This window comes from Actinia tenebrosa, unplaced genomic scaffold (genome assembly GCF_029948245.1).
Source record: "Actinia tenebrosa isolate PJP-AT-01 unplaced genomic scaffold, QUT_ActTen_1.0 PGA_scaffold16__25_contigs__length_10494907, whole genome shotgun sequence".
In the NCBI taxonomy this organism is placed as follows: Eukaryota; Metazoa; Cnidaria; class Anthozoa; order Actiniaria; family Actiniidae; genus Actinia; species Actinia tenebrosa.
In genome coordinates, this window is record NW_028292576.1 from 1,983,591 (window position 1) to 2,006,601 (window position 23,011).

Consider the following 23,011-nt stretch of genomic DNA (forward strand, 5'->3'; position numbering starts at 1 on the left):
CAGCAGCTGGCATCATCAGTTCTCAAGGAGGAAGCACTTAAAAGGAGCTTTCATGAAAAAGTGGCCAAAATGAACTTAGATACAAGAGAAATTGGGTTTTCAGTTGAGATGGTTAATCAATCCAAAATAAAAGCCCTCTTGAAGTATTAGCGGAGCTCCCGCGCGGGCCGAAGAGCCGCGCGAGCGGAGCCCCATACTTAAGAAAATATGGTAAACCATCGAGTTGATTTTTCATGGCTTGGCTGACGTCACTTCCGTCCGTCCGTCCGTGCGTGTACGCAATCAAGAATCCCCATTGGCTGGTTAGATTATCTTTTTTTTTTTTTTTTGGCGGGAATGTCGACGCGTTGCAACATCCGGGTACACATAAAGGTAAATCCGGCTATTAAACTTTTGTAAAAAACGTTTTTACACCTGTTATTACGTATAGAAATACCGAAAGATAACAACACAAGTTTTTATTCAAGCTTATATTTATATTTATATTTACTCTATTTACGATGGAACCCCTTTCCGAAATCGATATGTCGAAAGAAAGCTCAGAGGAGAATAAAGCCAAAAGAAAGGCCAGAAGTAAAAGAGTTTTTTCGGAAGAGGAAAAACTCTGGAGGCGTGAAAAAGAAAGGCAAAGACGAAAGAATCTCACCAAAGAAAAGCGGCAAGCAGAGAGAGAGAGAACGCAAATCCAGGCGGGATTTCGATTATGAACAAGGAGAACATGATCGTGAAAGAAAAAGGAATATGAGGCAAAACTTGGCGGATGAACAAAGAGAAAATGAACGTGAAAGACAAAGGAATTTGAAGCAAAACTACTAGCTAAGGAGACTCTCAAATGCACAGAAAAAATCGCTTTGGGGCAAGTTATAGACCAAAGCCATATAAAAAACTTTCATGTATTCAAAGATGGATTAAGAAGTGTTCTCCAAGAATTCAGGTGTGTGTTGTTTAGCAAACAATCGTATATTATTATTTTTAGACAAGCAATTTTTTCTCGACGAATCGACAAATCAAAGACTTTCCCTCAAAACTTTTAATATTTCTATGGCAGGTTTCATTGTTGACGTATTTCCGGTGACGTTACCACCCTGAAAACGAAGCTGGCCGTCACGCGGCCGTCAGTTTAGCCATCATTTTGTAAACAAACTGTTGCCCTTTAAAAAGTGTATCTTGATATAATTAAGCTAAATTTTTGAAGTTTTGTCACGATGGGTAAAACGTGTATTGTATTGGGTTGTACGAACAAAGATTCGGGGAAACATAGGAAAGAAAATGTGAAGTTTCATCGGATACCAAAAGAGGAGCCCAGGCGAAGTATGTGGATAAAAGCTATGAACAGACGAGAAGTAAACAACGGAAACTTATGGATTCCTTCTTCAGACAACGACAGAATTTGTAGTGAACCTTTCGTTATAGGTAAGCTGATCATAAATCGTAATTTTCCCCGTGTATTTGTGATACAGAGTACGCAAAAATAGTATAAAAATGTCTATCTATGTCTATTTATTTCGTGTACAGTTTACGAAAACAAAGTCTTATGTTTTTAATTTGTTTTGTTTTGTTTTTTGTTTTTGTATGAGTGAACACGTTTCTCTCAGGAAATATTTAAAAAGGGATTAAAAATATCTACATTCAAAACATTTTTGTTTAAATATCGCTCAAAATCTCCTAAGTGCGTTCATGATCGATGTAAACAATTTGCAATAAATTTTTTTGTGTACTAGGAAAGAGTGATAATCCAGAGAGCCCAGCCTATAAACCAACGATGAACATGGGATATTGTAAAGGTTCAGAAACTGCCAGCAGAAGATTTTCTAGAATTTCTCAGCGAAATTATAAAAAGTCACTTGAAGATTTCTTTGCTGAACGATCAAGATCGACAGAAGCCAGCAAACGACGGTATGATGATGATGTGACACGTACAGATACAGAAATGGCAGCAGGCGCTTTATTGGATTTGTCAGAAAATAAAGAGAACAACAAAGGTAGGAAAATGATATCTTGGCTTATATTATTAAAATACATTTTTTTCTATAAAATTTCTTTGTAGAAAAAGTTGTAATAAGTTATATATATTTTAAAGTTGTTTATATTAAAATTCAGTAAAAATAATATATAGTATATTTTTATTTTATACATATATTATATTTATTTTTTCAGATCGATTTATACATAATATTTGCTTGAAAAGATTAGCAGAGTTGAATATGGAAAAGAAGGAAATTTAAGGGAGTTGGCACGTCGTCAAGAACAGATACACTCCTTGACTATAAACAACAAACCAAAAATGAGGGCCTCAACACTCGTGAATCTCTCCACCAATCCAAATGAATCTACTCTTTTCTATACTGGCCTCCCATCTCATGATTGCTTTCTCTGGTTAAGCAGTTTCCTTGCAGATTCCTTCCCGTCATCAAATATTCTTGCTTCAGCTGATATCTTCTTTTGGTTCTAATGAAACTTAGGCTAAATGCACCTCATAGGGATTTATCCTACCGCTTTGACATTTCTCCATCTCTGGTACGTTCTCTATTAGACAGTGCTCTTCCTGTGTTTGCAAAGCAAATCCGTTTCTTCATTCACTGGTCAACAAGAGAGGAAGCAAGACGATCTCAGCCGCAATGTATCAAAGATACCTACCCTAGCTGCATTTCTATAGTTGACTGCACTGAAGTTTTTATAGAATGCCCAGCAAATTTCAATGCAAGATCTGCCACCTACAGTAACTATAAGCATGCTAATACAATAAAGTTCTTGGTTAGCATTGCACCATCTGGTGGTGTATCATTCATATCACGTGCATATGGGGGGAGGGCTTCAGATAAAGTCATCAGTTTAGAGTCAGGATATTTAGATTTTATTCAGCATGGAGACACTATCTTAGCTGATAGAGGTTTTTTGATTGTGGATGAAGTGTTGTCTAGAGGGGCAAAACCCGTCATTCCTGCATATCAGAAAGGAAAGGAGCAGCTTAGTGCAAGAGAGGTGGAGACGAGTAGGAGAATTGCTCACATTAGGATACATGTCGAGAGAGCAATGGAAAAACTAAAGAACTTTCGAATTCTATCTGGAAAAATGAGCTTGAACATGGTTCCTCATGCATTTGTGCTGCAATTATGAATATGCATCCAAGACTAGTGAACTGAATAAGAACACTGTTAGCACAACAGTTATGCTGTATAGTGGATTTCTTATGATAAAGTACAAACACTATAAGTGTGCAACATAGTACTAAATGCTGCTAAACCATATAAATTCTAATAATGTCTTCTATGATTTATTAGATATTGAAAGTATTGCAAACTTTAACTGTTTTTACTCTTACACATACTGTATGTATAATATAATAATATGTGTGAGCAATGCCAATGCTAAACCAAATAATACGTTTTCCATATGTAATAAATAGAAGAAAGTTATTATGAGCTAGAGCCAAGAATATGTTGATACATGTGATAAGAAAAACATTTTTGTAAAGCAAAACACCTATTAAAGTATGTATCATTGCAGATTCATCTTCACAGCATCGTATGTCTATAATGTCATACCTTTTTCTTCTTGCAACTAGGACAGAACCATTTGCCAACAGGCTTCCTCTTAACATTTACACATTGATAGTGAAACCGCCCAAACTTACATTCCTCGTCGTCACAAAATATCATCTTTTCATACTCTGGTTCCTCACACAGACACCATTTGGTCTCATCCTCCTTGTCATGTTTGTTTTCCAAACGTTTGTCCATTATGTTCCTTGTAAGAAAATCTGGAATAACATGTTCAAGTAAAAACAATGAACAGCGCTCAAGCAACAATTTACAAAAATCTATATCCTTAAGCATTCTAACAATTACCATAGAAACTTCATCTGGACTGGGAAATGTCATTACAACAAAATCACAATAATTACAATTAAATACAAGCATTTCAAATTGAATTTGTGTGTAGTATATGTGATTTCTAGGAAGCTCAAGATTTTCATCTAAACAATAATCTGAGTGATGTGCGGCTTCTTCAACAGTTAGAGCCCTATATTTGTAAGGGCACTTTATTTCAAGTGTGCCTTCTCCGCAACAGTCACAAGATAGTACGCCATCTGCTGTTGCCCCCATGAATGAATTTGTGGTGCTGATTCTGAACCCAGATTTATTACATGTAAAGTTCTTGTGGTTGCTGGATTGCATTTCTTGTAAATATTCAAAATAGTTCCAGATACACCAAAACTTAATTTTTTTCGGTACCGTTCTTTTGCTTCTGATGGCATACCCATTACATATGAAGAAAACGAATTCTTAGTGTCATTAGCCATAGCCAAGAGACGGCTTTCCCCAGCCGTCAAAAATTCCACCAAGCGTATGAGTCCGAATTTGACGGCCAGCTTCGAAATGCACGAGCGGATGTGACGTCAAAAAAAGATCCATGAAACCTGCCATAGATAAGCTTAATTTATTTTAATGCTGGAGGAAATATAACATGAAGAGCATATTACAACAAATATTCGTCCTTTATTTAGCTTTGTAAATCTTTAACAATTCGGTTGTTTTTAACCAGCTATGTTTTTCGTTCAAGAAAAAGCTTTGTTCGCCTCCTATCGCGGGGTCCAGTCGGCAAAACAAAGAAGACTTTTAGATATCTTCCTACACGGATAATTTATTTAATCATTAAATGAAATATAAATTTTTACCAAATATTCAACTGTTTATTAAGCTGTTCGAGCAAGTATGAATATAAAAATGAGCTTAAATTTGTGTTGTTGAAAGATGTTATTATATAAAGACCTACTAGACTTTCACTCTAAAAAGCTAAAAAATATTCAAAAACATTTACAAACGCCAATTTACTGCCAAAGAAATGAGTCATTTTGTATTTTGCATTGCCTTTTGCATTATTTTTTATTTTGTCTCAGTTGTTCTTGTCAACTGTTTAAATGAATGTAAGCTCTGTTTTTGTAACCTCATATTTTGCTCAACTTAACCAGTTTTCAAGTCCGTTTTTTGGTCTTGATTTGTCCTAAATCTCCAGATTTACGATTTCAATGAAAGACATCCGAGGTAAATCTCACTAAACTTGATATTGTATTGGATTATCTGTAGTTAGCTTTCGTTTTCCTTTAGGTAAAAGAGATTCAAAGCCTAAAACTGTAGGCCTTGGAAAATGTTTTGTCGAAGAATCTTCCAAAAACTGAACTAGCCCCTGGGGGTGGTAGTAATTTGTGTACAAAATTCCTAAGTGGGAGAGTATACTCGCGCAAAAAAACAAAAAAACAAAAAACGATGTGGTGCATTTCGATTCGATTTCACTGCATGGTTTTTATTATGGGAGAAATTGTCATCATTTCGAATAAAAAAATAAGTGAAGATTATTTCCCCGATCTTATTTTCACCTTTCAGTTTCATTCAAATTGTTCTCCCTGTGACTTCCGTATCGGGAGCTCCGCTTTTAGGCAGTGCCTAAATATATATATACTATACCTAGCAGTACGACTATGACGCTGACTATTGAGCTTTAGATAATCCTCAATGTATGTCGGGAATTTATCCTTAGTACGTTTACAAGCTAGACAACATTTAGCTATTTTGGCTTCTTCATAAAAGGGAAGCCACTGTAATTCATATTAAAAAGTTTAACGCTACATGCCTGATTATTGGAATCACAAATTACCCTAGCTGCTCTATTTTGCAGTTTAAGAACACGGCCTAGATTTTCCTTATCACAGATATATAGTAATAACATAATTCAATACTGATCTAATCATAGTATTAAAATATAAAACCCTTTGTTCCATTGGTAAGCAAGGTCTTATTTAATATGCCAATAAATATGCCGATAAAAGCGATTCTTGAACTAAGGTGCAGCATTTGAATTATTGCGTCAGTTGCAGCGAAGACTGAGATACATTTACGCGTAGAAAATGCTTATTTTCGTAAGCATTAGTTTAGATTAACTCTTAAAAAGACTGAACTTAAAAAGTATAGTGCATGAGGTTGTGCATGTATCAGTGTGAATGCAATTTATCCCGAGTTTCCATCTTCTTTTGTTTAATTAAGAACAAAAGACATTTTCGACAAAAGAAGGTGAGAAATTCGGGATAAAATCGCATGCGCACTAAAAAAGATCCTTAAGCTATCAACTGGCTTATTGTCTCAACATCTCGTTGGAATTTAAATGGTCTTCGTATAAGGCGCAGATTCAAATTTTTGCCTCAGTTGCACTGCGAAGACTTCGAATAAATGAGGTAAGACCTTCTTATTTTACGCGTAGAAAATACTTATTTTCGTAAGCAGTACTAGGTTTTGTGCCTCAAAATGTGTCTCGTGTGCGAGGTAAACCGATTCATTCAAGTCTTCTACTATACCAAACCATAGTTAATAGACGTCAAACCGAACGCAAACATGTTTTTATGTTTACGCGTAGAAAATGTATTTTTGTAAGCATTACTGTAGAAACTCTTTAAAAAGATTGAAATTAAAAAGTATAGAGAGATGGATACTTAAACTCAAAACTAATGTGACATACACAGCAGAAATACTCGCTCCAGTAATCTAAATCTAAGTTGCCAGAGACATACAAAGGAAACAGAAGGTGGACGTAAATTTGCTGTTAAATCGATTAAAGAATGGAATAATTTACCAAAAGACAATAAGACTTTTAAAAACAAACTTTGTAATGATATTTTACCTTAAAAAAAGTGATCAAATTTTCGTGTGGTTTTAAATTCTTAATTAATCTTTATTTATCTATTTATTTATCGATTGATGGATTGATTGATTGATTGATTTGAATGATTGATTGATTTGAATGATTTAGTTCCTTGCATTTTTTTAGTGCCATGCATTTATTTAGTTCAATACATTTATTTAGTTTAAACATACATTTATTTAGTTTCATGCATTTTTTTAGTGCCATACATTTATTTAGTGTCATATATTTAATTAGTGCCATAAATTTAATATTTAGTGCCATACATTTATTTAGTGCCATATACTTAAGTGCCATCATTTATTATATCGCAACTTAGGTACTGCCATACAGTTTGACACTTTTGTTGCGCATCAGATACTAGGAAGGAAGAGCGATTGCAAGAGCGCGCATTAAGGGCCATTTACTGCGATAGGAATAGCTCATACGAGCAGCTTTTAAAGGAGGCAAAACTTCCAACATTGCAAAATCGTAGGCTAAAGGATATAGCGCAAATTATGTATAAGGCCTTTTAAAATCATTGATAATTCATGAGGAAAACACAACAGAAATCACGGCTGTGATGAGTTTTGTAAATCAGACACAGAATCCTGTTCATTTGCATAAACTTTAAGATGGATTTGCTTGTCCAGATTCACTTAAATTTTAGCGAAACACAAAGGAACTAACCTAGATGTTTGATAAGTAATTTACAGTATTCGTGTCCGTGTTGTATCCAATATACCGTAAATCCTCTATTTAGCCCCCCCCCCCCCCCTCTAAAATAAGCACCCCCCCCCCCCCCCCCACTTTTTAAAGGAAGAAATTTGTTAAGCCCCCCTCACTTTTTAGCCCAGCAGCAGTAAGGGGGACCCGCGGAGGGGGTACCATATGAGTCGGGTATTACCCCCGCCAAGTGCCATTGGTCCCCCGCGGGTATTACCCGTTATAAGAGCATATTTTTTTCCCTTTTTTCGGCAACCATTTTCGGCTACCTTTTCTACTCCCACACGGCTTTCCTGGTAGACACACTTCTATACGAAGTAGTATTTTTGGAACTACTGCTGCGCTGGGAACAAGCGCCAGAATATACCGTGGTTTGGTAGGTAGAGGCGAAACACCGCTACCTTGCAAGGGCTGCGAAACGCCGCTCTCGGAAAGTTTGTACTACGCAGCATTTCCCCACCGTAGCAAGAGAGGAACGAGTCGTTCCCCTTCTAGTAGTAGCCAAAAACCTTCGACACCCTATATATACATGGAAGAGCAAAAGAGTATTTCGGCAACATTGCAAGAGATGGGGATACGTGCGAAGAATAGAGTGCTGGCACATTTGCTGCTGGACAACGCGTACGACGGGAATCTACTACCCGACATATCCAAATGCGACTTTTTGCGCGGAAACGAAGGTACTACGAGTTTGCAGCCGCTGTCTGGGTTGCCACCGTTCGTAGACGATGTGTTTGTCTATGGCTTTGTCGCAGAAAACGACATGTATGGACGCATATGCAGGAACACAAAAACGCTTGTATCCAAAATATCCACTGCGGCACAGGAAGCCTTTGGTACCTTTCTACATGTCCAAATAGTACACAGCTGCAGGAAAGGAAAAATAGTAGATAGCGTTTGCCACATGGCAGCCAAGTGGTCCAGTTTGCATGGAGAACCCGCAGCAGTATTTGTAGCCAAAGTAGACACCTCGGAATTGTCCATAGAAACCGTAGAGGAAAAGATACCCCAGTTTGCTATTCTACTGGATGCACACGGATATGGTATCTATTCCGTAGACTACACACAAGATTTCTCTGGTACTTTGGATAGAAAAGCTTTGGTGCGCAGACTTCTACAACTGGGCTACGAAATGCAAGGAGAACTGGGCGGACGCAAAGGTACTATTTTGGACAACACACACCAAGTAAGCAGCCACGTTTGCACTTGGATGGAGAATGGGAAACGTACGAAAATATACAACAAAATAGTATCCAACTTCGAAGCCAACTTCATAGTGTACATATGTAAATATTAATCACCATTATATAATAGTTTTATAATCATTATTCAATAGCCCTTTTCTTCTTTTTTTTTTTTTTTTTTTTTCCTTTTTTTTTTCTCTCGAAGATATTAGCTTTGTAAGCTACTCTGAAATTCGAGGTTAAATAAAGTTTATGTATGTATGTATGTATGTATGAAGCCGGGGAAGTGCAAATTCCAGTAGGCGCAAAGTTGGCAGAGTACTTGGATTGTCCGAACGAACATTTGCGTAGGACTTTCCTGCACCCAGATGTGCAGGCAAGAGGATGCAGCAGAGTGGAAATATCCATCTATGGTAGGGATTTCTCCAAAGAACACACCAATTCTATTACGGAGACCATAGAGCTTCTAGGAAACATATTCGTAGTGCAACCACCCAAAAACATGTGGTTGGCGCTTGATGAGCACTTGGATAGATGTTTGTGTATTTGCTGCGAGGAAACGAAAGAAATATTCCTAGCTTGGTACTGCCACGCAGAAACAGGCAGAATAGCCGGCATACGAGTACGAGGCAACGAAAAATGGGAACAATGCGTACTTTGGACAATGAAAATCCCAACATCTTTCCAAAATCTGAGAAGATTAAAGAATAGTCATTCCTCACATGGACTGTAACCTTGTGATTGAGCGTTTCATGAGAGAACCATACTGTATCTTTGTATTTAGTCGCCTTGACCAAATCGTTCATCTTGCCAATAATGCTCTCCAATGAAGAGTAATGACCCTGGGGCACAATAAACACTTCCATATCTAATGACTTCCCCTTTCGGATATAAAATCGATTCCAAAAATCTCCGCGAACGTTATTCCAGCTATGAGGGTATTGAATCTCCGTCAAAGCCACTTCCCAATCACCCGTCAGCTGTATGGGTTGAGGAAGGTGGACTCGAAATTCCGAGAGAGTATTGGATGGAAATACATCCATACTGCTGTTTGAGGGTAACCACACATAAAACTGCGTGTTCTCCATGACCGCCAAGGTTTTAGTGAGTGCTTTAGCATTTGGAACAGGTATTTATACTGAGACACACAACAGCGAATTTTGGACAATTAAAACTTTATTAGATATTCAGAAAGTTATAGATCTTTTACATCACTAGCTGGGACCCAAGAATTAAACTTATCTGGATACCCTTTCCACTTAACAAAATACTCTAAGCGATTTTTCACTCTTCGTTTTTTCAAGATATGCTCTATTTGATAAACATCATCGTCTTTTTGAACACCTTGAAGTTCTTCTTCGTAAAACACACCCCCTAAGACTTCTCCTTGTAGGTCTTTTAGACGATAAACTGGTGGTCGCCTTGGGAGCCTTTCCGATATGATAAATATCTCAGTAGTCCAGTTTGGTAAATAACCTTTGTCAAAGATCTTCTTAGCTTTAATGATTCTGACTTGATCGCCAACTCCAAATTTGTAGCGAATAGGTTCTGTAACGGTTTTTCCATACAAGGTGTGCCAAACCACCGATTCATTCTTCTTGTTGACCTCCACGGGTTTCATTCGAATACTGCGGTGAAAGCTATTGTCGTAAGATTCGAGAAGGTCTGGAAGTACGTCAATGTATCTCCAAGTGTTTTTGAAGGTAAAGTATTTCCACATTTTAGTCTTTAATGTACGGTTACAGCGCTCTATCACCGATGCTTTTTTATCACTATGAGTGACGAAAAAGTGTACATTATTTTTCTTGAAATAGTTTTGGACAAGACGATTAAGAAACTCTGTTCCCTTGTCGGTCTAAAACTTCTGAAGAATCCTCCCAGACTTGAAGATTTTTATTAGACCATCCAGTATGTCTTTCCCCGATTTGGTCTTTAGAGGAATAGCCCAGGCGTACTTGCTAAATATCGATGCATGTCAGCAGGTACTTGTATCCATCGTTGTATTTACTTAGAGAACTCAAGTCCACTAAATCAGCTTGGAATTGGGAGTTTATTCCAGATACGATCACTCTATTGGTAGGAAATCTTCGACGAGCAGGCTGATGTAACGTGTACACTTCTTGTCTCTTTAACCAGTCTCTGATTTGCTTACGATTGATCTTTTTGTATCCCTTTTCTCTTGCGGCACGGAAAACAGCATCCACCCCCGAAAAACTTCCCGCGCTTCGAAGATCGTAGTAGATCTGGTTGAGGACTTTGTCCATCGCAAAACTCTGAGTTTTTGACTACAATCGTCCCTCCACAGCACGCTAAGATGCAGCGTATGCGATTAAATAACCGTTCAATACCGATTTGATAGGATGGTGGAAAACAACCCATGTCTTTACCCCTTGGAGTCAGACAAAAAATGATTCTCGATACGAAAACTGTAACATTTATTTAATTCTTCATAGCATTTACAAACTCACTGAATAGTTCTGAAGATAGTTCACGAGTATTCTGTTTGACATCACACATGTCATTTACAAAGTTCGCAATCGGTCTGTTATATCTATCGGGAAATGACATATCACTTGCTATCATCATTGCTACACTAGAGTTCATGCTTGGTAGGTTGGAAACAAAGGCTTCCCATTCTGAGGACATAGACACATCCACCAGCTTGACAAGATCTGCACACACATCTTGCATCATGTTTAAATCGATCACATTTTTAACATCGTCAAAGTAAAAAGTCCACAAATCATGATCACTGGTCATCAAACATATATGATGGCGCTGACTTAGCCAATCGTTTTCGCATCCTTCACACTCTTTTGTCAGCTTCTTCATCATTTCTCTCCGGCAGAGTTCGACATAAAAGAACTCAAGGACGTATCGAATCTTGGCTCTGGCAACCATCTCCACGTCATCACTGACAATCACAGCCACGGCATTGTCGACACAAGAGATACTTTGAGCTATCGTACTGGACATCTTGATGTCGATATTCACCATCAACTTGTTCGTGGATATTCCAAAGTGGACAGCGATAAGAATCCCGCACCAAGCAAAAGATCAGAGGAATAATCGTAAGCAGCATGAGCAGCCACCACATGAGAAATGATTGTTGTAGTCTAGTGCTGGGGTTCTTACATATTTCTAAACAATTGCTGATGTCATCGGAGAACGCCATTTAATATATGCCTACGATCTTGACGGTGCCTTTGACTTTCTTCTGTAAATCAGGACGTGAGGAGATTGGCTCGCTCCGCAACCATGATTCGAGTCCAATTTTTGTGGTATAGGATAATCTAAATGGTGACATGTTCGCCATAATTTTATCATTTACTACTTTAAGGATCACATTCTTTAGGGCCAAGTCAAAATTGACTTCTATCTTTTCATCTTCCGTTAGCATCAGACACTCGCTGTTACTAGTTTTATTTTTACAGCCACAACACTGATTTTCATCAATTTGGTGGAGCTGTTTACACACTTCAGATGCGTAAATCAAAATAAGTTGCTTTTCGGCAAATGTGAAGGGGTCCATGATTTCGAGCAAATGATCGAGAACTTGAATGGATCACGCTCTTTATATCTAATACCGCTCATAATTTAGCGCGCACAGTGTTTTGGGGAGTGTGGAACTCTTTTCAATAGTTGATTAATGAAGAAACACTTTTGTTTGAGATTTCAAAGAATTTTATTACAATATATAACTATTAGAGTACACGGCATTAATAGTATAAATGTTCAAAGTTCTCAAATTCTCTGAATGCCATGCAATGGGTTGGGCATTTTTATCCGTACACTTTTTGTGGAGGAAAATGCCTTGCGGATGTCTTTTTCGGGACTAGTGAAAGTTTCTCCAGTCTTGAGAATCCTGTATTGGTAGCTGGGGCTTGAAAACATGGAAAAATTGCATGTCGCGAGAAGCAGTTTTCTCACAGTACGCCCACCATCGACTTCAGGGATATAGCAAATTCTTGATTTGGAGTTTTGGAAAAAATCATCCCAAGATATGATATTGGAGTGATTGGTGAACCAAGGGTTGACGATTTGTGATGCCAAGTCACTAGCAAGCTCTTGGAGGTAGATTTTCTTGTCAGCTACTGAAAAGGCATGGCTTTTGACTTGGTTTATTTCCTCCATCAGTTGAATCATTTTTTCACTGTCGTTATTATTGTAAAGTTCGTTGAGGTAGTTTCTCAGGACTGGTCTTAGGCACTCGGGATCTTCTGAACCATGTTCATACTTCAGAAAAACATCAAAAGCTTCTAAAAATATTGGCAAGGGAAGTTTGAATTGCATACGACGCAGGGCTTCCTGGAAGGTCGTTAGCCAAAAGAACTTATCTGCTTTCCAGTTTATCAATTCGTAAAAGTTTGGCTTTCGTCCTTGGACTCTTTCTATGTCCATCAACCTGACTTTGTTGCCAAGGTCTTCACAGCATTGATAGAATAAAAATCTGAAAAATGTCTTTAGGTCCCCCATAACCTCAGTTTCAACTCTCTGGTCTTTTTCATCAATGCTTAAGTTTCTCATTTGTTTCACGAGATTTGCTATTGCTTTTTGTCCTGTTCTGCGTTTGAACAGCACAGGGTTAAGAATACGGCCACTTCTCAACTTCATGGTTTAGGTCTCTTGATCGGTAACTACGTGATATCGTAAGGGCAAGGAGGAGAGGAAGAATGATAAAGATTGCTCCTTTCAACATATAATTACTTGCGATTCAGGCGCAATGCTAATAAATTGTAACGTCATACATTTCCACCTGTTCGAGCGGACCAATAGAAATCTATTTCAGTTCAGGCGCAATCCTGACGTCATTTCCGACTTATCAAATGGACCAATCAGGAGCGCGAACGGTTCAGGCGCATTTCAGGCGCAAAAACCGTGCTCGAACGGTGCTGAATATACTACTAGAATCTTCCAGTGATATGTCAAAAATGCTGTTGCGTGTAAAATAAAGTAAACTTGCAGCGGAAGATCTAGGGGAGAGGTGCATGGGGATTTTGCTCCCCCATCCCCATAGATCCCTAAATGAGATGTTATCTACTGCATTAATGGTGTTTGAGTTTGTAAGCAAAGGTGCACCCCCTCCTAAAACGAAAATCCTGGATGGTGCCCCCCCCCCCCCCCCCTTAGAAAAAATTCTGGATCCGCCCCTGACTTGCTCGGCAATTGTGCACCAGCATGCGCAGAATAAATTCTTGACAAGAGCGCAGTGAAAGCAGAAGTGAAAGATCATCAAGGTATGCATGCTACGAATAACTTGTTTATACTTTACCACAAGAGATATACCCCCTCTTCCGCCACTAAAAACTCCGCTCCTACTACTCTGTTTTACATAAACTTGTCAAAATACAAAATCGAAACGAAATTATTACGTTTAATTATTTTAAAAAATGGCTGAACATGAAATACCTGTCATTATACTTACCTGCGTGGCAGAGTAAGAAATCGCGTGTCGGATTCATTGAATTGAATATGTCAGTACATTTGCAAAGACCGAATGTCTGAAGATGTCTGGTCACCACAAAATCTGTCTCATTTATCATCAGTTTCCATACTTCCGGTCAGGGGTTGAAAATGAGAACAACAACATTAGATCAATAATTATTTCTTTCAAATATTCTCAAAATGAGCTGATATCGTTTACTCTGTAGCCTTCAAAAGCTCAGCGTTCATGTTAAACAACAGCTTACAGGTAATTCTGCCACGAATACAGGAATTTTGAAGCTTGAAGAAACTATAAATGCTGTATTGTTTCGAACGAGAATTCGATGACTTGTGCAATCTGTTGAAATTCCTTTAAAGAACCACTTTATTATTTTCTTGGATTTTAGCTGTTTACGACCAAGGTAACTCGTTAAATGCTTATTTGAGTTTTTTCGGGTTCCCCGACTTTGCTTTAGAGCTATAAGAGGTTAAAGAAGTTTTCATGATGATATTTTGCTTGTCAAAAAGTTAGAATGACGTCATGACGATGAGCGCGCGCTAACCAAACTGTAGCTTAGATGGGAGGCGCGGTAAGAATGCCCATAAATGCCCTTTAGCTTTTAGTTTCAGGATCTTTAAAGCTCGTGTAAGCCATTTTGTATACGCAAATATAAAAACGCAATAATTACTTCCTGGTACCTGTACCTAAAAGTTTAAATGCAATCAGCTCTAGAATCATTGCAGTTAAACGTCCTAACAGTTGATTGTGACATCATCACCCAGAAGGAAGAAAGGCGCCCAATATTTTGGATCACTGTATATTGGAATTTGTCTCATTTCTTTCATCGTTTGCTGCAAACTTGTACTTGTGCTTTTTCCAGCTTTTAAATGTCGGTGAAACCTTCCCATGAATTCAGATGTAGCTTGGTCATGTATGGCCCAGAGAGACGCTACCACTGCACGAGCACCTGATGCTAGAAAGGCTCGACAAATGCCAACTACTCCTTCAGCTTTGATTTCACCAAGTCCAGTGTGACAGCAGCTTAACACAACTAACGGAGCGAGTACTCGAGCCCGCTGTACATCATCCATGTCAGCATGTAGTCTTTTTCAACTGGGATCATTGTTCTTCTTGTCTCAGGGGAAGCAGGAGTAGGAGCAAGCAATATTGTACCATTGTTAAAGCCTCAGTAGTATAGGGGATGGGGGTTTCAGCGCAACGACCACCGGAGGATTACCCGTCTAAAGTGAATTCCTCGATTCGTGCCGCGATTACCCGCATTCCGTGTTTATGTAGTTAAATGTGTTAGTCTATATATGGAGTGCGAAGATTGTAAAAAGTTTGCTTATGATTTCTGTGTAAAGTGCTTGAAACCCAAGTTTGTACCTACTAAGCCAAATAAGTATATTTGTTGTGGTAAGAAAATGCAAATAGAAGACGACACGTCAGCACAGTGTTACGAGTATGGTTAGAAGAGTGTATGGATTGTCACTGCCTCGACAACCATGTTTTGACTACCTTTTTTTGTGTTCCAAAAGATGTGGATCCATGTTCCAAAAGATGTCTGGTTTGCGACGCTTCCCAAAATAGAAGAGTGTATGTGTGTTCCAAAAGATGTGTATTGCTACCCCAAAAGATGTCTATAGAAGGGAGGCGATTCACCGCCCTTCCAACTTGCGACAGTTGTCCAACGAGGACCACATTCGTAGTATTTGCTTCTCCCCCTATATATAGAGATGGACTCTCAAAAGACTATTTCGACAACATTGCAAGAGATGGGAATACGAGCAAAGAGTAGGCTGCTAGCGCATTTGCTGCTGGACAATGCCCACGACGGAAACCTGCTTCCGGACATATCCAAATGCGACTACCTACGCAACAACGAAGGCCCTACAAGTTTGCAGCCGCTGGAAGGATTGCCACCATTCGTAGACGACGTGTTTGTGTATGGATTCGCCGCAGAACAAGATTTGTATGGGCGGGTGTGTAGAAATGCGAAGGCAATAGTATCCAAAATATCCATTGCAGCCACGGAAGCGTTTGGGATATTTCTACCAACCAGCATGGCGCACACATGCAAAAAAGGAAACATAGTACAGCGCGTAGCCCATTTGTCCAACAAGTGGAATAGCCTGCACGGCGAACACGCAGCCACGTTCGTAGCCAAAGTAGACACCTCCGAATTGTCCATAGAAGTCGTAGACAAAAGCATTGCCAAGTTCGCCAGGCTATTGGATGCGCACGGATATGGAATCTATTCCGTCGACTACACGCAGGATTTCTCCGGAACTTTGGACAGGAAAGCTTTGGTGCGCCGACTGCGGCAAATGGGCTACAAAGAACAAGGAGAAGCTGGTTGGCGCGAAGGCACCATTTTGGACAATACGCACCAAGTAGGCAACCATGTTTGTACTTGGGTGGAAAAGGGCAAATGGACGAAGATATACAACAAAATAGTGTCGAACTTCGAAGCCGGAGAAGTGCAGAATCCAGTAGGCGCAAAGCTGGCCGAGTATGTGGATTGCCCCAACGACCATTTGCGTAGGACTTTCCTGCATCCCGACGTGCAAAAAAGAGGATGCACGCGCGTGGAAATATCCATCTACAGCAGGGATTTCTCCAAAGAACACACCAATGCTATCGTGGAAACCATAGCGCCGCTAGAAGACATCTTTGTGGTGCAGCCGCCAAAGAATATGTGGTTGGCGCTTGCCGAACATTTGGACAGATGCTGCTGCATTTGCTGCGAAGAGACGGGAGAGATATTCCTAGCATGGTACTGCCACGCAGGAACGGGCAGGATAGCCGGCGTACGCGTACGGGGCAACGACAAATGGGAACAGTGCGTACTTTGGACCATAGCAGAGTTCGGCTTGCGCAGATGCCCCATATTTCGCATAGACGTAGGAGAATTGGATCCGGTGGAAATACTGCCGCTGCGCTGCTACACCAAAGATGCCCCTACCATACTAGCGGAGTCCAAGTTCCCTACGCGCGTGCATGCGAACGCACCTACAATAGCCGACTTTCTGCCTCCGACGGAACACGTGGAGTGGATATGGCGTACGAAGAAGGCGCAGCGTTTGGGCGTGGAAAAGAGTGCCTTTGGCATCTTGGAAGTGCCTACGGACCGCAGGATATCCTTCCTATCCAAAAGAAAGCGGCAGCAGCACTTGGAAGACATACGGGACGATTTGGAAGGCGACGAGTGGGTAGAAGCCACGAAAAGATACCACGCGGAGCTGCAGGAGCAGCGGCAGAACATCCTGCGGCAAAAAGAAGAAGACAGGCGAAAGATAGAAGAAGGGCTGCAGAAATACCAAAAGCTGCTGGATAGGATTCGCCGGCGTTCCGGCAATTTGCGCAAGCTGCTCTTTGGAGTGGAGGTAGCCAAGCGCTTTCCGGGGGACTACGCGCCCTACAAAATACATCGAATGCAAGAAATACCCGCAGGCGACTACAAAATACTAGGCTATGCGGAGCCAAGGAACAAAGACCCCGATTGGCCTGCAAGAGGACACCGCGTAGTTCTGCGCCGTGGTAGCGAAGCGTCGGTGGTTTGGGCAACGACGGCAATGCTGGACGCATTTGCAGTAGGAAAGTTCGAAGACAGGGGCTGCGCGCGTGTGGCAGTCCCCAAGGAAGAAGTGCTCTTGGAGTGGCAGAACAACGCAGCCACCATCTTTGTGCCCGAAGGCCCTGGTTTGGACACCTACCACGAATTGGTGGGAAAAATAGACTACGCGATACCCAAGAATCCCCAGCGGCTACTAGAAGTGGGGGCGCCGCCGAACAAAGAATGCGTGCAGGCGCTGCGCATGCAGCCGGGCGAATACCAATGCTGGCGCTACGCAAAAACCACCTACAGGGGAAAAGAAAGGACCATTCTATTTCTGTCCCCCCGATGCTCCGAGTGCGTATTGGAGGGCTGCACGGTGGAACATGCAACCACGCCCGTCTGGGGACACTTCTTGCAGGCACAAAAAAGAGACTGGGCGCATATTTCGCCGCCTTTGTACTGCAAGATAGGCAGGGAAAAGACCACCGCCAACAAAAGAAAGGATAGATTGGTGCATGTGTCCACCTAGGACATTGCATAGATCTTTTTGGGCTGCAGGGGCCTTCCAAAGTAGGTCTTCGTATTTCGTGTTGTTTTGTTGTGGGATTGCTAACAAACAACAAGAAATACGAAAACCTTTTTTTGGACTCTTTGCGCAACATCTATCGGCTACTCCATCTCTGGAATCCTTCCCTTTGGTGGCTCCCTAGGCTTTGGTTCGTGTGGAATATATTTGTATACAACTTTGGGTTCTTGTCTGGTGGCCCAAACAAGCGCTCCAATACCCAAGACGGCGAATAGCACATTCCCAGCTATCTGCCAGTCCATTTTCGTGGATATCTCCTCTACTTCTTCGGACAAATCCTCTGACTCGCTGGATAGGCTTTCCAAATCGCTCTCCGCCGCGGTTGGCAGCTGTTTCTCCAGATCGCCTATTCGCAGCAGCAATTCTTCTTTCGTTTTCTGTAGGTCGTCCAACACTATAGCAAAAGAATCCTGCACTTCCAGGAAATGTTTCTTCAAATCCGTAGTAGGTGGCTTTTCTGGGATAGCTACCTCTACGCCATTTTCTTTCTCTATCCTACGTATTTTGGGTATTCCTATCCCTTACTTCTTGGCTACCTTTTGTAGCCCCATACCATTCCTGCGGTCTTCCAAAAGGTCTGCAATCTCCTCTTCGGATAGTATCTTGGGTGTGGCCATATATGTAGGTAGATACGGAACATACCCTATGTTTGTCCATGGAATACCCTATGGATCCATATGGTAGATACCTGTTTGTCCACAGATATAGCATGTATTTGTACATAGCTACGGGCATAGCTGCATACATGCTGGGAAAACAACGGACAATACAAATGCTGCTGGAAATTCTAGAAGGTCTCTACCGCGCGCAAAAGACAATACAGGAAGTTCGCATACCGGGCCACGTGGCGACTTTGTTGCAGCTACCGCGGCGTCGATAGGGGAACGAATCGTTCCTCTCCCATCTTTCGGGAAACGCATACACTCTTTTGGGACACGGTTGCACATCTTTTGGAACACGAATCTACATCATTTGGGACACAAAAAAAGGCAGTGACGATCCATACACTCTTCTAGACGCGGTTGCACATCTTTTGGGACACGAAAAAAAGGTAGTCGAAACATGGTTGTCGAGGCACTGACAATCCATACACTCTTCTAAAGTCCACTTCTTTCTTAAAAGTTCTCTTACGATCTTCGCACTCCATATATAGACTAACATATTTAACTACATAAACACGGGATGCGGGTAATCGCGGCACGAATCGAGGAATTCACTTTAGACGGGTAATCCTCCGGTGGTCGTTGCGCTGGAACCCCCATCCCCTATACTACTGCATCCGTGTCCAGCAATGTGAACAAGAGATAGTTCTCGTTGTAATCGTTCTGTTACAGCTTGCTTTGTTGCCATTCCTTCTGTCAATGGCATGACATTATGTATACTACTTACTGCGTTCGCCTCGCGAAAGGCTGCACTTAATGGACGAACATTTTTCTTTTCCCCATCTAGCATTACTTCACCAACCAAAGGGTTGCCTACAACAAGAGCAGGATTTTTATTCTGGTCGACTGGAATTTCTTGAAGCAACTTCAGTGTTTTTATAGAAGGGGCAATTCTGATACGTTTCGTTTCTGAAAGATACCAACCAGTATCTGGGTCTCGTAGAGCAGCAAACGGCACTTTGTATAAAGGACCATCCGGAATGATCACAATTTCATCTTGCTTAATTGACATTTTACCGAATAAGTTATGGTACAGAATTTCTAAATCATTTGTGATACTGCCTACATCAACGTTTTCACACGGCTCCTTGGGAGTTCTAGAACGAGGAGAACAACCACAATACGCCAATATTCTTCCAACCGCCTTCACAATATCTTGGTCTATGTCACAAGAACTATTCTCATGGGAAATGATGTTGATGTCCATATCGGACAATGTTCTGATTTTCTTGTTGATTGCGAAACTTTCGAGCATTGTATTAACTAAGCTTTCAGTGTCTGCTTTAGGGGATGAAAATTGCCGAAACTGCAAAACTGTGCCTTCCTCGACAAGAAATGTGTACATACAATCAGGAAAGACAGAACAAAATAAAATCGAGTACTTGTTTCTTGAAACTAGTGACATGATGTCACAATATGTTAAGTGATCTTTATGGCGCTCTTGTGCGGTTTTGTTAATTTCATGTCTTGACATCAACTGTTCTTTTAAAGCTCTAGCAGTACGTTGTTCTAAAACTAGCAGGGCTTCCTGAATCCGATTCGTCTTGATCAGAGCTTTTGCCAAGTAATTGTAGCAATCGTTGTTTTTGTCAATAAAATCAATGATAGTGTTTTCATCAGCTTCCATGCTCTCAACAAAGAAGTCAATACAACCAATGAATTTTTTTAAAAAGAAAATGGACTGTTCAGTTTCCCCACTTTTGAAGTATGCCATCCCCAGAATTCTACTGCAATTAAGAATTATTTTATTTTTGATAACTGCAGAGCCAACTTTTTCTGCGCAATCTATTGCATTACGGAGTTGGCTTATTGCTTCCTCTTTCTGGTCAAGATCCAAGTAAAGACAACCCATTTTCTGATGGCAAAATGACTTAAGGAAAATCTTTATCGAATTTAGGTCAATATCTGCTATTTGCTTTAAAGTGGCAATTGCTTTTGTGCATTCATCATCTTGTACTTGGTGAACGTACCTCTCATGTAAAACCATCAGTTTCTCGATTTTCTTCATTGTTTCCTTCTCATTGCCCAGACTTACAACACTTACAAGTGTTTGATAAAATTCGGGTTTGGAATTATCTGTCATTGAATTCTTGCCATTGTCCTGCTGTTCAAGAAAAGCAAAAATTATTTCAACAACAGATCGCTTAGCAGGACTATCACGAAGTTCCTCTGCTAAAACCAGACTCTGAGCTATAGCTGATACAAGTTCCCTTGTGCTGCCTTTTGAATGAAAAAGCCTTGCATTGACAATACAAGCATCTAATTCAAATTTCAAGTGGCCGTTCTCTTGTGCCATTTTGATGCATTTCTTGACATAAAAGCTGGCTTCTTCGTAGTATTTCAGGGAAAAACAAGATTTTCCAGCCAACAAATGGGCCCCCATTTCAGATAATTTGTTGCCCTCCTGATTTGCAATGTGAATACATTTTTTGCTTTTAACTAAAGCAGCATCGTACCATTGGCGTTCATAAAACGCTTTGGCAAGCAGCAAGCAGCTTTCAATCTCACGAGATTTGTTATCATTTTGCGTTGCTATGGCAATACCTTCCTCGCAATATTTGATAGCATCATCGTACCTATTCAAAAAGTAAGATGCTTCTCCGATAAAATAGTAGACATCTGTTAAAGCATGTTCTTGTTTGGTTTCATGTGCCCTACGGATGCATCTTTTTCCATTAGTTATGGCATCATCGTAGTTCTGCTGAAAGCAGTGAGCTTCCACAAGTATAGAGTATGCATCGATCTCATCTTGTTTACCATCAAATAGCTCCATGAGAATGCATTTCCTACAATAGACGATAGCTTCATTATACTGGTTCAGGGAGTAGTACACTCTTCCAAGTAACAAATAGGTCTTTGTTAATCCTCTTTTGTCATCCATCTGACGAGCAATTTCAACACATTTCTTGCAATAAGTGACAGCCTCATCGTAATTTTTCTTGAAGAAAAGAGCTTTAGCAAGCTTCAATGCAAATTCAAGGAAATAATGGCATTCCCGCTCACTCAGTGTGTCAGTGGTGTTCTCTGCGATTTCCATATATCTATTGACGTATGGAATAGCATAATCGTACTTCTCCAATAAGTCATAACCTCTCAACAGTAAATAACACGTCTTCAATTCAATTTGCGGGTTGTTACCTGTCTCCTTTAAAATGTATAGACATTTTTTGCAATACGAAATGGCAACCTCATCATACTGCTGCAAATATTCGTACGTTTTCACCAGTATCAAGCATGACTTTAACTTGATTTTCTTGTCACCAGTCTTCTCTGTGATGTCAATGCATTTTTGACAGTAAAAGGTCGTATTTTTATCGTATTGCTTCAACTAATCACAAGCTATTATCAGTAAATAACATGCCTTGAACTCACGTTCTTTGTCACCAGTTTCTTCTGAGTATTTAAGGTATTTCTTAGCATAAATCACAGCAGAATCGTACTGATTCAGTAATCCATACGCTTTGATCAGTAAATAACAGGCTCTAAAAAAGTACTTCTTTTCTTTAACCTCTTTAACCTCTTCTGCGAGTTTAGTGCATAGCTCACTGTAATAAATAGCATCAGCATCGTATTTTCTCTGTACGTCATAGGTTTTTACAAGGAAATAGCAAGCCTTCAGCTCACTTGGTTTGTCGCCGACCGCCTTAGCAACGTCAATACATCTTTTGCTGTAATTGATAACATGAGCGTAAAGTTTCAGCAAGTAATAGATTTCTACCAGAAGAGAAGTATATTTCAGCTGTCCCTGTATGTCACCATTTTTCCGTGCGACTCTGATCTTTTTCTTACACTGGCAAATAATTCTTTTGTATCCTTGAGGTTTAAGCCATAATTTGATTTTCTTTCTTTTTCTTAGTCCGCATGAAAGTGTTCTTAAGCTAAACATTCTTCTTCAGAAAGATAGGGTGTGTTTACAAGATGCATGATGTGTAGAAAACTCAGTGAATTCACGTGGCCTCATTTGGCACAACATCTATTGAAATTAAATAAGTAAAACGAAAGTAAATAAAACATGCTTCGGTCATATAATGTTCTGAAAGGAGGGGTTCCAAATCTAGAGGGGTGGGGCATAATGTAAAGTCAAAGTGTAGGTGGGGGTGGACAAGATGTAAAAGTTATCATCACCATGGAGGGGTTTCCCTCCCTGCAGGCAAAGCTTCCCTTTTTTTAGGGGAGAGAGAGGAAAAAGGAAGCCTC

The 23,011-nt window shown here is 40.2% G+C and overlaps 1 protein-coding gene, 1 long non-coding RNA gene and 1 pseudogene across 2 annotated transcripts; 2 read left to right on the top strand and 1 right to left on the bottom strand.

The window, feature by feature from the left end:
• The first annotated feature begins 1,727 nt into the window (after positions 1 to 1,727).
• Positions 1,728 to 3,210, top strand: LOC148910548 (uncharacterized). Its single transcript, XR_016119975.1, has 2 exons — positions 1,728 to 1,982; positions 2,158 to 3,210. It is a non-coding gene; the product is annotated as an uncharacterized LOC148910548 (long non-coding RNA).
• Positions 2,452 to 3,117, top strand: LOC148910549 (uncharacterized). Its single transcript, XM_089031413.1, has one exon. It carries the CDS (start codon positions 2,452 to 2,454, stop codon positions 3,115 to 3,117), a length of 666 nt encoding a protein of 221 aa, XP_088887539.1.
• Positions 3,211 to 13,723: 10,513 nt separating the features above from the next.
• Positions 13,724 to 22,142, bottom strand: LOC116290164 (uncharacterized; annotated as a pseudogene).
• Between the last annotated feature and the right edge of the window lie 869 nt (positions 22,143 to 23,011).

Excerpts from the sequence above, each read along its gene's own strand:
- LOC148910549 (XM_089031413.1), top strand. The coding sequence starts at position 2,452 with ATGAAACTTAGGCTAAATGCACCTCATAGGGATTTATCCTACCGCTTT.